At 35.6% G+C, this 15,229-nt stretch overlaps 1 protein-coding gene across 1 annotated transcript; it reads left to right on the plus strand.

Moving 5' to 3' along the window:
• Positions 1 to 1,718: 1,718 nt before the first annotated feature.
• On the plus strand, positions 1,719 to 14,609 carry LOC125074213 (luciferin 4-monooxygenase-like). Its single transcript, XM_047685476.1, has 9 exons — positions 1,719 to 1,979; positions 3,789 to 3,996; positions 4,423 to 4,741; positions 5,419 to 5,581; positions 10,923 to 11,062; positions 11,325 to 11,463; positions 11,940 to 12,161; positions 13,768 to 13,938; positions 14,475 to 14,609. The coding sequence occupies exons 1-9, from the start codon at positions 1,854 to 1,856 to the stop codon at positions 14,607 to 14,609; spliced, it is 1,623 nt and encodes a 540-aa protein (XP_047541432.1). The 5' UTR covers positions 1,719 to 1,853.
• Positions 14,610 to 15,229: the final 620 nt, after the last annotated feature.

The raw sequence follows: 15,229 nt of genomic DNA on the forward strand, positions 1-15,229 counted from the left end.
TTATAAAGCCTTTAAAAGCAACGTTCGTCGTCAGAACACATCGTAAAATTTATCTTTAAACGTCTAATTCTAGTATAAAATTCTGAAATTTTGTTTATCATACAGGTGATTTATAGCGGTAATTATTAGTATAATGATATCAAATGATAAAACAATAAACAGTTCGTTTTTAAATTTTAGACATATTTACATTCTCGTTCAAAGATTTGATAACGAAATATAGAAGGGTTAACACTCTCGTTGGCTTATTATTATTTTTATTTCGAATCAAAACTGTATATTGTTTTATTTCCATGTATGAGTAATTGAAATTGTGTCAGGGAAAAAGTGTATATGTGTGTGTATGTATCAATCGTCACAGAAAATATTTATATAGTGATTTAGACCAACTATTTGTAATGTAAAAACTAGAAAATTCTAATACAATTTACACTGATTCAATATTTAAATAAATGCGTTATATATTTTTTTCGGTGCTATTAGCTTAAGATAATTATTAAATTATGTTGCGTTAAATTAACTACAAATTGTAATAATAAGGGGTCATTCATTTATTACGTAAGACGATTTAGAGGGGGAGGGGGTCGACCATGTCTTATGTTTTCTTAAAAGGAAGGAGTGACGATAATTCTTACGTAAGATCAAAAAAATTAAAATTATTTGAAAAAACGCGGGAAACCGCGCGATTACTGAGGTTCGCTCTGATGCGTACTTTTAGTATATTTCAAATTTAAAATATACACATATCAAAAAGTTGTTACTTTAAATAATAAACAGTAAAATAAACCAAACGTGTATTCATTTTCTCCTTTAGATTCTTACGTAATAAATATTAAACAGGGAGGGAGGGGGTCGGCCAGTTCTTATTTATCTTATTTATTTTGATGACAGTCAGATGGATTTTAGTGAAATCAACAAAGCCGAGTTCAACGACCCTAGATTATTTCCCGCGTCACAAAAATTATAATATTAATATCTATATAACAGAACGATAATAATCAACGCCTATCTCTTCCCACATTGTACAACTTTAATTAGTCAAGTTATATATATATTTATATTTAGAAGATTATTTTTTATATTTTTTTTTTTAGCATTAGCAGCCCGTAAATGTCCCACTGCTGGGATAAAGGCCTCCTCTCCCTTTGAGGAGAAGGTTTGGAGCATATTCCACCACGCTGCTCCAATGCGGGTTGGCGGAATACACATGTGGCAGAATTTCGTTGAAATTAGACACATGCAGGTTTCCTCACGATGTTTTCCTTCACCGCCGAGCACGAGATGAATTATAAACACAAATTAAGCACATGAAAATTCAGTGGTGCCTGCCTGGGTTTGAACCCGAAATCATCAGTTAAGATGCACGCGTTCTAACCACTGGGCCATCTCGGCTCATTTTTTATATAACTGGCTACAATTAAAACAAAGTAAGAGCGCGCCAATCTGAATTAAACGACTATTGATTTTTCTTTTTGATCTGTTGACAGTAAGATGTTTTGTTTGTTTTGTTGTTAGGTGTTGTGTTTAAGACAAACGGAGTAATAGTGTACTTCAATATGTATAAATTGGTGGTTTATTTATGTTAAGATAAATTCGAAGTTATTTGTTTGTTTGTTAGTAAATTGTTTTAAGTAAATTTCATTTGTTTTTTTTTTTACTATTTCACTTCGGAACGCTGAATATATATATCACAACCGTAATTAAAGATAGCGCAAACAAACACAGGCCGTAATATGATAATATTATCTATAAAGAATTTCTGTTTATTGTAAATTATTATCTGTGAATACTCATTGAACTTGAGACCAGAGTCATAAAGTATTTTAAGTTTGTAAGAAAATTGGTTGAGTGTTATGAAAAAAATGTTGAAAAACCCTCTCTACGTGTACGGTGATGAAGTGGTCGGTGTACCGTCACATTTAAACTTCGGTCAGTACATGGTGACCACTATGTGGAATCATGGAGATAAAATTGCAATGGTAAGTTACTCTAACATATTCGTACTTTTTACGTTAAGCCGCTGTTGTCGAAGTGAAAAATTTGAAATCCACTAGTGGTTAGTGGACAATCAATCATATACTATAACAATAAATCCATATTAGCTTCTGTAGCAGCTGGAATGTCATTTGTCATCTCTGTCGATCTCCCTTAGTTCTGATAAATGTTCAAAAAGATCGTCGTAACCATAATTCTTTTACGAGGTCGTTTTTGTTGTATAAGTATTAATCGGACTTGCGAGTTTACCCCGCTCGCCATTGTCTCTGTTATAATCAGTCAATTACGAATAAGATAACAGCACATGGAAACAATTACAAACTATTTATGATAATGCTGTGTGTGTTCTGTTTTCTGTCCGTCTGGCCTATCACAATTAGACTTGTACATTTATTGTTAGGAAATTATACAATACAAGACCCTCTTTCTTGGGTAATTTAATCCTATCTAATCATATAATAATATTTTATTAACTTTATAATGCTAACAAGAAAAATGTTGATGATGATGTCTCCGATTTTGGTCACATAGGGAATAGAGCCAAATGCGACTTTATGAGCCGAGATGGCCCAGTGGTTAGAACGCGTGCATCTTAATCGATGATTTCGGGCTCAAACCCAGGCAGGCACCACTGAAATTTAATGTGCTTAATTTGTGTTTATAATTCATCTCGTGCTCGGCGGTGAAGGAAAACATCGTGAGGAAACCTGCATGTGTCTAATTTCAACGAAATTCTGCCACATGTGTATTCCGCCAACCCGCATTGGAGCAGCATGGTGGAATATGCTCCAAACCTTCTCCTCAAAAGGGAGAGGAGGCCTTTATCCCAGCAGTGGGACATTTACGGGCTGCTAATGCTAAAAAAAAAAAATGCGACTTTATAGTTCATAGATATGTAAACACAGGTGCACTTTGCACTTTACACAAAATTACTCAGGGCATATTACAGGGCACAAGTGATTGCGCAAACGCAGGTTCACACCCTATTCCGCCACTCTCATAATCCGATAATGACCATGTTCAGGAATAATTCAGGCTTTACGCGTTTTCCGAGGCACGGGAGTTTTCACACTTCCAACTTCCAGAATTCGGGTTGTTACTGAGAATTTATCGACAGAAAAACCCAACAACTTGCTATCGGCTCGACCTGGGGCTTAAACCCAGAACCTCAGGATCTGTGGTCTTTGAAGCCACTGGACCAAAGAGGTTTGAAGATTTACTTGAAAGACTCATCAGATTATTTAGGAAACGAGGGCTTTGAAATTTTTTAAGTTAGACACTAAACCAATGAGGCAGTACTGTGATGAGTATATGACATATATAAAAATGAGTATATAGATTGGCAGGGGTTTGAGCAAACTCGTTGGGTTAGTGCCCTACTCCTTACTCATCATATTTTCTACCGACAAACAGCAATATGTAGTATTGTTGTATTTCGATCTGAAGGTAAGTGAGCCAGTGTAATCACGGGCATCAAGAACATACCATATCGGTTCCCAAGGTCGGTGGTGCATTGGCGATGTAAGTAATGACTTTTTTACGGAACCAATGTCTATGGGCTTTGGTAACCACTTAGAACCAGGTGGCTCATGTGCCCGTCTCCCTACCTTTGTCAAAAATGCTCGAAACTGTCCTCTTTAATAAGTTAGTTGAGAGGACAGGCGAGAGAAGGAATGTATAGCATTTATGGATGAAAAGAGAGAAAAACCAAAGAAAAGATTAGTAATAAATTAGGTACGACTATCGAAGTGACTAGTAGAACGATGAAGAATTAATTTCTACGAACATTACAGATTAACGGAATCACTGACGAAAGACTGACATATCGAGATATAGTAAAGGACGCCATGAATATAGCTGTCTCCCTTGCTCGTATAGGAGTGAAGCGAGGAGATATTGTCGCAATATGTTCAGAAAATAGACAGGAGTATTGGAGCACTTTTATTGGCACAACCTGTACTGGAGCTACATTCACTGCTACCAATTCGGCATATACTAAAGGTAACTTTTTAAATGGTAACATATAGTGTAAGAAGAAAAGTCGTGATGGCCCAGTGGTTAGAACGCGTGCATCTTAACCGATGATTTCGGGTTCAAACCCAGGTAGACACCACTGAATTTTCATGTGCTTAATTTGTGTTTATAATTCATCTCGTGTTCGGCGGTGAAGGAAAACATCGTGAGGAAACCTGCATGTGTCTAATTTCAACGAAATTCTGCCACATATGTATGCCACCGCGCATTGGAGCAGCGTGGTGGAATATGCTCCAAACCTTATCCACAAAGGAAGAAGAGGCCTCAGCCCAACAGTGGGAAATTTACAGGCTGCTAAAGTTGTAAGAAAAAGAGAGAAACCAAACGTCATAAAGACCAGCCTTCACAAAGTTCTACCGCCAGGAACTTCTAAATATATTATTTGTGTTTCAGATGAACTCTTACACGTTCTAAATATATCAAAACCAAAAATGATATTTTGTTCCCAACACGCTTACAAAATACACGAAAAGACCTTACGAACTCTGTCGTACATGGAGAAGATTATTATTTTTGGTACGGACAGACCACCAAACACAATTTTGTACAACGATTTAGTAAAAAATAATACGAATATCACGTTGGAGAACTTCAGAGCAGCTGATGTAGTAGGACAGACGGACACAGCCGTTATATTATACTCGTCTGGGACAACGGGACTGCCGAAGGGTGTCATGTTGAATCACTTAAATATTTTGACAACATGCAATATGTAAGTTTTTTCGTCTCCTGTAGTCATATATTAGGGGAGAACTAATATGCCAGAGGTAGGTCAACTTTGCCAATAGACGCTGGCAAAATATAAACCGCTTCGTATATCAATAATGCATTACCATCCATGAGATCTAAGATGATTCTTGTGTTTGTAATTACACTGGCACTCTTCGAGCTCTCTCCACATACTATCCAATTAATATAATTTATATTCAAATATGCACTGGATATATCATGGATATATCATGATACCCAGTGCATATTTGAATATAAATAATATTTTTTTTCAAGATATTAAAAAATATAAATGGTTTTACAAAGGCGAATATCGAGGCCAAAGCATTTCAAAATTGTTTGAGAAGGTTTTATATATATATATATTTTATTACCTATCATATAGTAACTCTGTTTTTCTGTTGCTCTGATTAAGCCACTGAAGCGAATTTGATGAAATTAGGCATTATCTACTACTTTTTATGCCTCACAGTTGACGGCCAACCCAAAAAACAAGCGAAGCCGCGAGCGACAACCACAGTTAAATAAAAAGCGGACATTAAGGATATATTTCAAACTGAAAATTGTTTAAAATATATTGATATTTGTTTCATTAAAGGTGAATCACTAATTCATTAATAATTTAAAGAAAGTAAGCTGTAAATTCATACATTTTTTCAGATCGAGCACCATGAACCCAAGTGAGTCGTCTTTGACTATTACCCCGTGGTACCACACTATGGGTCTAATGGGAAACCTAAGGATATTTGCTAACGGTTGCTATTTCGTATATTTACCTAAATTTGAAAGTGATCTCTACTTGAAGACAATTGAAAGATATCAAGTAAGTATTTGAAGGTATTTTCTTTAAAAAATTGTTATTAGATCTTGAGGGTTTTAATTGAAGGTAGGAGTTCCAATTTTAGGCAAATCTTTCTCTCTTTTTTTTATGGCATTGGTTGGCGGACGAGCATATGGGCCACCTGATGGTAAGTGGTCACCACCGCCCATAAGCAAAGGCGCTGTAAGAAATATTAACCATTCCTTACATCACCTATCCGCCATCACAAATTTTTCAAAAAAAGCATACTGGATGAATTCACTACAAAAACGAACGAAGTTCTTGCGTCTATAAATTTCCTGGAAAATCAATATGAAAACATCAAGAAAGATTTATCCGCTAGAAATGAAGTAATTAAAACCCTACAGTTAGAAAATAAAACACTACACTCCAAAGTGAATGACTTACAGACTAGACTCACTTTAGTTGAAAATCAATCCCGAGCCAGCAACCTAGAAATCCAATGCATTCCTGAGCACCGATCTGAAAATATCATCTCCACAGTGAAACAACTGGCCGCTAACGTAAAGTATAACTTATCAGATACTGACATACAGAGCTGCAGTAGAATAATGAAAATCAACAAGGAGAGCCCCCGACCACGTTCTGTACTAGTCAAATTTAGTAGTCCAAGAATACGGGATAATTTTCTAGCGGCAACTATAGCCTTTAACAAACAAGCGAAATGTAAGGAGGACAAATTAAATACCAGTCACTTAGGCATCGGAGGAAACAAACAACCTATATATGTTACCGAACATCTCCCACCGGCTACAAAGGCACTACACGCAGAGGCACGCATTAAAGCTAAGGAACTCAAATATGAATTTGTCTGGATTAAGAACGGTCGAGTTTTTATGCGGAAATCAAAGTCGTCTGAATACAAAATTATAAAAAGTTCAGAATCTCTCTTAAATTTATCGTAACTAAATTTTACTAATTTTTATTAACATACATGTTGTGGTACATTAATTGAAAAATTCGATTCAATAGCCTGTTATTATCAAAATGTCCGAGGACTTCGTTTAAGCTTAACTGAAGTACGAAATGAAGTACTTAACTCGACTTATGATATCATTGTACTAACCGAAACTTGGCTCAATGATAGTATACACGATGCTAAGATCTTCGATGACAGATATTATATATATAGACGTGATCGCGAAACGTCCTCCATTTCTAACTATAAGAAAATTGGTGGTGGAGTTTTGATAGCGGTAAAAAAGGATGGCTTTAGTTCACGTAGACAACTTGGATGGGAGAGTCAATGCGAAGACTTATGGGTCACAATAGAACTCGATTCTGAGGACATAACAAAACATTTACATATCTGCGCAGTATACATTCCCCCACCAGTTACTCGCAACACATTAGACATTTTTATTAATAATGCAACTAAAACAATAAATAATAACATCTTGGATGTTCCAAATAATTCAATTTTATTACTTGGTGACTTTAACATGAGTTCTATCACATGGGAAGTCCATCCTAATGTTCAGTACACATCCCCAAGGAACCACACAAATTGTCTTCTTAAAAGTAGCCTAATAGATTTCTTCACCTTACACGACCTAAACCAATATAATAATATAAAAAACCGAAGTGGAAAAATTTTAGACTTAATTCTATCCAACATAACCACGAACATTAGTGAAAGTCAATTTCCAATACGCAATGTAGATACTTTGCACCCACCATTAGAAATTGTCTTAAAAATAATGCCCTCAAATATTCCTCTTAAAACCAAGCCTAAAACTTCACACAATTATAAAAAAGCTGACTACGATTCTATTAGAACGTATCTTGATAATATTGATTGGCTTCAAACTTTAGGTACACTAGACAATGTTAATTCAATGATATCTAAGTTTTACGAAATTCTGCAAGTAGCGATTGATAAATTCGTCCCCAAGTCTTGCAAAAAAACAAAATGTTATCCTATCTGGTTTACTCCTACAGTCATCAAACTAATAAAACAAAAATATAAATATCACCACAAAGTTAAATTATATAACAATCCACTTGACAAAATTGAATTTGCATACCTGCGGAAAGATTGTGACAAACTTATTAAAAAATGTTACTATAATTACATTTTACATATTGAAGAAGCTATTGGCCAACATCCGAAATATTTTTGGACACATCTGAAAAATATGCGACATAAGGGTTCGAATTCCCCAACAAAATGACTTTGAATAATCGTGAGACAAGCAATAGGCAAGAAATATGCGACTTATTTGCTAATCATTTTTCATCGGTATTTAATAATAATAATAATTCAAACAATAACTTTGATTTACCGTCAGTGAACATATCCAAAACTTATATAGGCAACATTCATTTATCCAAAGGAGACATTGAGAAACGACTAAAAAGACTTGACACATCGAAGGCTGCTGGTCCAGACAATATTCCGCCTTTTTTTATACGTAAGTGCGCAATCTCAATGTCTGTTCCGTTAACCTTAATATTCAATAGCTCCCTAAATTCAGGTATTTTCCCAGAAAAGTGGAAAGAGGCGCGTATAGTGCCAATTTACAAAAGTGAAAGTCGTCAGAATATTGTAAATTATAGACCTATCTCCATTTTATGTACTATGTCAAAGGTCTTTGAGAGTTTAGTGTATGAACTAAGCTTTAAGGTACTAGGAAGACGTATCAACGGGCAACAGCATGGCTTCTTGTCAGGTAGATCTACTGCAACAAACCTCTTTTCATATGTCACTGAATTAATTGGCAATGTCGATAATCGACTGCAAGTCAATGCTATATACACAGACTTCTCTAAGGCCTTTGACAAAGTAAACCACACATTACTTGTTAACAAACTAAGCGAATTTGGACTAAATGAGACAATTTTAAAATGGTGCTCATCCTACCTACAAAGTAGAACCTCTACTGTGGTGATAGATGGATATTCTTCTCAGCCATACATTGCCAAGTCTGGTGTTCCGCAGGGCTCAGTCTTAGGACCAGCTTTCTTCAACATCTTTATAAACGATATTGTTTCGATATTCCAGCACTCAAAGGTCTACCTATTCGCAGATGATCTTAAAATTATTAAAACAATTACAAACAATTTTGACGTCGCACTTTTACAGGAAGATCTGAACAGGTTGATACAATGGTGTAACCATAACCAGATGACACTGAATCCCAAGAAATGCTTTTCAATCAGATTTACAAGAAAACAAAACTACGTTCAGAGCCAATATTACATCGAGGCAGAAAAACTGACGGTAGTTCGAGCGATGCGTGATTTAGGCGTCGTACTGGACAGCGAGTTAAGATTTACCAGCCACATTGATAATATTATTACCACAGCAACAAAGACATTAGGTTTTGTATTGAGGAATTCAAAAGAGTTCAGGTAGCCCTCAACTACCATCAAACTTTACAGTAGTCTAGTGAGAAGTAAACTGGAATATTGCAGCCAAATTTGGAATCCTCACTACAAAATTCATAGTGATAGAATCGAAAGGATACAAAAACAACTATTGCGTCATCTTGCGTATCGCTCGAACTGCAATCTAACCGATAATTCTTATGAAGGATGGCTTGAACGATTCAACATTACTTCATTACAGTCGCGCAGAATAATGTCAGATCTATTATTCCTACACAAAATATTGAACAACAATATTGATTGTCCAGCTATATTGCAATTATTTAATTTCAATGTTCCCTCAAGATTACCTAGAAAACCGAGCGCCTTATTTCGTGTACCGCTATACAAATCTAACTTAGGAAAATATTCCCCATCAGCTAGACTAGCACGCACATATAATGATCTCTCCTCGAAGATCTCTAATCTAGATATTACTTGTAATAATTTGCCTATTTACAAATCAAATTTGTTAAGTCTCTTAAAAAATAATATAAATTATTGAAACTAAAATTATTGATTATTGTTATTAACTCAAAATTAATTTAAAAAAAAAAATGTTTACTTTTTATTTAATTTATTTTGCATTTAATATGATCATTTAAATGCAAATCAATTGATATTGTTATAAAAATGTTAAATAATTCAATTTCTTTTTAATTATATATTTGATCCAAAGAAAACAATTTTGTGATAATTACTAATGTTTAATTTTATATTTAGTGCAAGCTGTGATTACCTATAAAAAGAAATACAATTATCAAGTGTGTTCAATTGTTAACTATATAATATTTGTAATACTATTGTCATTTCTGTTGGTTATCCTATAATAAATAAATAAATCACCTTGGGAACTAAGATGTTATGTCCCTTGTGCCTGTGATTACACTGGCTCACTCACCCTTCTAACCGGAACACAACAATACAGTGTACTGTTATTTGGCGGTAGAATATCTGATGAGTGGACGGTACCTACCCAGACGGGCTTGCACAAAGCCCTACCACCAAGTAGTCTCTTAATGCTTTGTTTCCTGTAATAAGTGTGGGTCAAGTGCTTGTCGTTTATCTTGTGCCCAAAATTATAGGATCGTTAAGCATAATACTTTTTACAAAATACATATATATTTGAAAGAAAAATTAATTGATTAAAATTTTAATCTGTACCAAATATTAAGTTGGTAAACAAGTTACCTCTAGACATTTCAACTTCGGACAACCAATGTTAAAGTTAAAAAATTCAAATTATTTACGCAATAATAATTCTTCTTGTAATTAAAAAGACTTACACAATTGAGCCGAGATAGCCCAGTGGTTAGAACGCGTGCATCTTAACCGATGATTTCGAGTTCAAACCCAGGCAGGCACCACTGAAATTTCATGTGCTTAATTTGTGTTTATAATTCATCTCGTGCTCCGCGGTGAAGGAAAACATCGTGAGGAAACCTGCATGTGTCTAATTTCAACGAAATAATGCCACATGTGTATTCCGCCAACCCGCATTGGAGCAGCGTGGTGGAATATGCTCCAAAACCTTCTCCTCAAAGGGAGAGGAGGCCTTTATCCCAGCAGTGGGACATTTACGGGCTGCTAATGCTAAAAGAAAAAAAAACACAATTGCTAAATAATATTTGCTAATGCAGCTAAAATATGATATCTTCATCCAAATAGTATCAACGTAACTCTAGCTTAAAAATTGGTATCACAAGTGTGTCGGTGGCAAGAATACAAGCAGAATTTCCCCGTTGAATCGCAATAATCCTCTGGGCAAAAAATGAACCAGTCCTCCTGTCACAAGTGGAGGCAATAGAGCGAGGTATACTTTTAATGAAGCTTTTTGCACTATTACCCCAAGGTCCAAGTTGTTTAAACAGCAAATGTGGCAAAAACAAAACTTGGAATAAGACACGAATATTTGTATAATTTGTTTATTTCAGTTTTTTTTTTCTGTTTTCAGGTCGTCCAGATTGTCGTAGCGCCTCCAGTATTAGTTGCACTTTGTAAGTTTCAATCGAACTATGATGTCAGTTCGGTAAAGTTAGTTTACTCCGGAGCTGCACCGTTGAGAGGTGACACCATAAAAGCAGTTAGAGACAGGTATCTGAATAAAATAATACATTAATTAAACTATAATCAATAAGGAAATTCAATATAAAATTGTATTTAACTAACATGACTGTTTTTTGAAACGTTGAACTTGGTTTCTCGCCGGTTCTTTTCGGTCGAATCTACATTTCGAAAAGGTAGCTTCACTTAAATAGTTTGTTAAATGACGATTCAAAAGTATTTGTAAAAGCCCACTTGAATAATGTATATTTTGAATCAAATCAAATAAATAAAAACTAATTACATTCGTTAGATTTCCAAATGTAACAAGCGTCCTCCAAGGCTATGGGATGACGGAAGCCACTCTTGGAGTCACGAGGGACTCTTATGATACAGCTCACTTGTCTAAAACAGGCAGCGTTGGACGTGTGGTCTCCAGCTGTATTATTAAGGTGGAGTATTCACTTTATACACCGATTATATAAGCAAAGGAAGTTAAACAAATGTCGCTCAACAGCCTTCATGCTTCTAAATCTGACTCTGGTGACTATAGTTCGATCCATACAGTCGTAAATAAAGGTTTTTGCTGAGACCTGTTATTTTTATTACTATTAAGGTACCATTAAGGTTAGCGGACGAGAAAGTCGGCTAATTGATGGTAAGTGATCACCACCACCCAAAAATACTTGTGTCGATAGAATAACCGTATCTTAAATTTCCAGTGCCCCCCTCCCTAACCTTGGGAATTAAGATGTTATGTCTTGTTCCTGTAGTTAAACTGGCTCACTTTTCCAGCCACAACACAACTCACAAGCTTGCACAAAGTCTTACCACCAAGTGGAAACAAACAAATTTCCGAAAGCGATTCATAGTCTCTCTTTTACTTTAAAACTGGACTTTGAACTTATACATTTCTTCATAATTAAAGGTTGTAGATATAGAGACGAAAGCACCATTAGGTGTCAATCAACCAGGAGAGATCTACATAAAGGGCCCTTTGGTTATGAAGGGTTACATTGGAAAAGATAGAAGCGAAGATTTCGATGATGAAGATTTCTTTAAAACTGGTGATATTGGGTACTACGATGAAGACAGATGCTTTTTCATAGTGGATAGATTAAAGGAACTAATTAAATATAAGGGTTATCAGGTAAGGTACAATTTATTTTACATTTTCGCCATTTTTTTTATGAAGGAAATGTATAAATGTTAAATGCAGATAATCTTTATTTACTGCACAACAAGATTCAAATTAAAGTAAACTATGGTTTATAAAATTTTATTAGAATGCGACTCTGATGGTCTTAACGCTGAAGAAGCGTTCTGACCTAGAGATTTCTTTATGATGTTTCCCTTCAATGTCGAGAACGAGAACGTAAAATGAACGGTGCTTGCGATGCGATTCTGTTTAAACTCACTTCGTATCTCACTCGAGAAATGTTGTTGTGACTTTTCGGTGATTCGACTTACGGTGATATGCAATTTTGATACGTGTATCCTGTAAATTTTATTATAATCAATGTCCTATTCTGAAAATACACGCTTGTTTCTGCGGTGAGATTCGAGTTTCTTTTTATAGAATATTTCTACTGGGTTTGGTTCATCAAACGATATTAAGGCACTCGAGTTATAATTAGAGCCATCTTAGCTCTTAGAGAAAGCAGACCAAATAGTATTTTTTGACCATTTTTTGTATAGTAACCACAAATTTGTCAAGTTTGTCATTATCATCAAGCCTGAGGGTCAATTCTACTAACATATAACATTCATCAAACACGTGGCGGTCTAATTTATACGTTATTTATATATATATTCATAACGTTACGTAACATATATATTCCTACATGAATCGCTCTTCGGGCTTCGTCTATCTCATTCTCGTCCACTTTAAATGATGGAGCCATAGCTACCGGGATTCAAACGAACGGCGGCTATTCGCGAATTTGAGTCGTACTATTTTCATTTTAATACGTGCGTGCCCGACTTCTCTATAGTCAAATGGGGATAATTATACTAACTTAAAACGATAATTATACGTTCGTAATTCAATTCCGATCCAACTTCGATTTTTAAATTAAGCACATGAGAGTTCAGTGGTGCTTGTCTGGGTATTAACCCGTACTAATTCTAATGGACTATTTATTTTGTATGTAAATATGTATAAAAAAAATTAAAAGCTTATCGACAAACATAAGTGCACTCTTATAATGCAATGGGACGGCAAATCTGACACAATTGGAATGACCTTAGGGGGTCATTCTGCTAACATATAAAGACTATGATGCGATCCAGATTCTACTCTGATCAAACTTCGATTATTCCTCACAAAAATAAACCTCTGCTTAATCGTAACTGAGGATCAATTCCACTTTCGATTAGATTGCGACCAAGTGAATTTTTTTTAGTAGAATTGCCCTGTTTGTATCCCATTTATTTCATCAGCACAGTGCATTTTAAATTACTGTTTTTATCAACTAACCGCCTTGGGAATGCTTGACAAGCTTGATTAATACCACAATATAAAGAACAGTCAGTTATAGTATTATTACAACCACGAGTTTAGATATCTATATAACAAAATCAATGATAATTTCGAAGGTAAAATAACAGCTTGTTAACAATTGGACAAAGGTCCTCCCTTTTTGAGAAGGTTTGGAACTTACTCCACGATACGGGCTGGTGGTACAGTAACATTTATGGAGCTAATTGATGATGGTATTTAGGGAAGGATATTGAAATCAATAAATATTTCGAAGGTACCACCGGCTGAAATAGAAGCGGTTTTACTTCAACATCCAAGTATACGCGACGTTGGAGTTGTTGGGATTCCCCATGCTGACGCGGGGGAAGTACCGCGTGCTTATGTCGTTGTACAACCAGAGGCTAATGTAACTGAAGATGAAATTAAGAATCTTGTAAAGGAAAAGGTAAATGGTTTCATTTTTGACTACTTTACTAGTTATTTTAACTCTAATTAAATGAGATTTTAATTAGTGATTCATATTATTATATATATATATATATGACATTGTTTTGCTTATTTTTTTTAAATGTACTTAACTCACCTTAAAATTAAAATCTGTTTAACTTTGGTTTTGTTTATACTTATTTTTTTAATCTTGTATCTAGCTGTACTGTACACATTTTTTTTATGGCATTGGTTGGCGGATGAGCATATGAGCCACCTGATTGTAAGTGGTCACCACCGCCCATAGACAAAGGCGCTGTAAGAAATATTAACAATTCCTTAAATCACCTATGCGCCGCCAACCTAAAATTTTATGTCACTGGTGCATTCAGTTACACCAGCTCACTCACCCCTCAAACCGGAACACAATCAAATATTACTGTTTGACGGTAGAATATCTGATGAGTGGGTGACACCTACACAGGCGGGCTTTCACAAAGCCGTACCAAAAAATACCATTCTGAGGTATAGTTTTAAAGAATGCATTTGTTGCAGCTGTCAAATCCGAAGCATCTCCGCGGTGGAGTTCAGTTCGTAAAAGAAATACCTAAGAATCCCAGTGGGAAAATTTTGAGAAGGAAGCTAAGGGAGATGTCACAGAATAAAAACGAGGCAAAAAGCAAGTTATAATAAAACGACTACTCAAAAATTACGAAAAATATGTCATCATCCTCCTGCCCTTATCCCAATTTTACTTGGGGTCGGCGCAGCATGTCTTCTTCTTCCATACTTCTCTGTCAGACGTCATCTCACAAGTAACATTCTTTCTAACCATATCGTCTTTCACACAATCCATCCATCGTTTCTTGGGTCGTCCCCTACCTCTATATCCATCCACAGCCATACTCAAAACCTTTCTCACAACATGGTCCTCATTCCTCCGCATAACATGCCCATACCAAGACAGCCGGTTTCCAGATAGCTTCTCGGTTACCGGTGCCACTTTCAAACTTCCTCTTACGTACTCATTCCTTACTCTATCCATTCGCGTAACACCACACATTGCTCTCAGCATTCTCATCTCCGCCACATGCAATTGTCTTTCAGTCATCCCTTTTATAGCCCAACACTCTGATCCATATAGAATAGCAGGTCTGATCATGGTCTTATAGATCTTCCCCTTAAGTCTAAGGGGAATACGGGGGTCACAAATTGTTCCCGTAACCTGCCGCCATTTCATCCACCCTGTGTTAATCCTGTGCTTTACCGTTCGATCTATTTCGCCATCGCCTTGAATGAGTGAACCGAGA

This window comes from Vanessa atalanta, chromosome 27, assembly GCF_905147765.1.
Source record: "Vanessa atalanta chromosome 27, ilVanAtal1.2, whole genome shotgun sequence".
NCBI classification, from domain to species: domain Eukaryota; kingdom Metazoa; phylum Arthropoda; class Insecta; order Lepidoptera; family Nymphalidae; genus Vanessa; species Vanessa atalanta.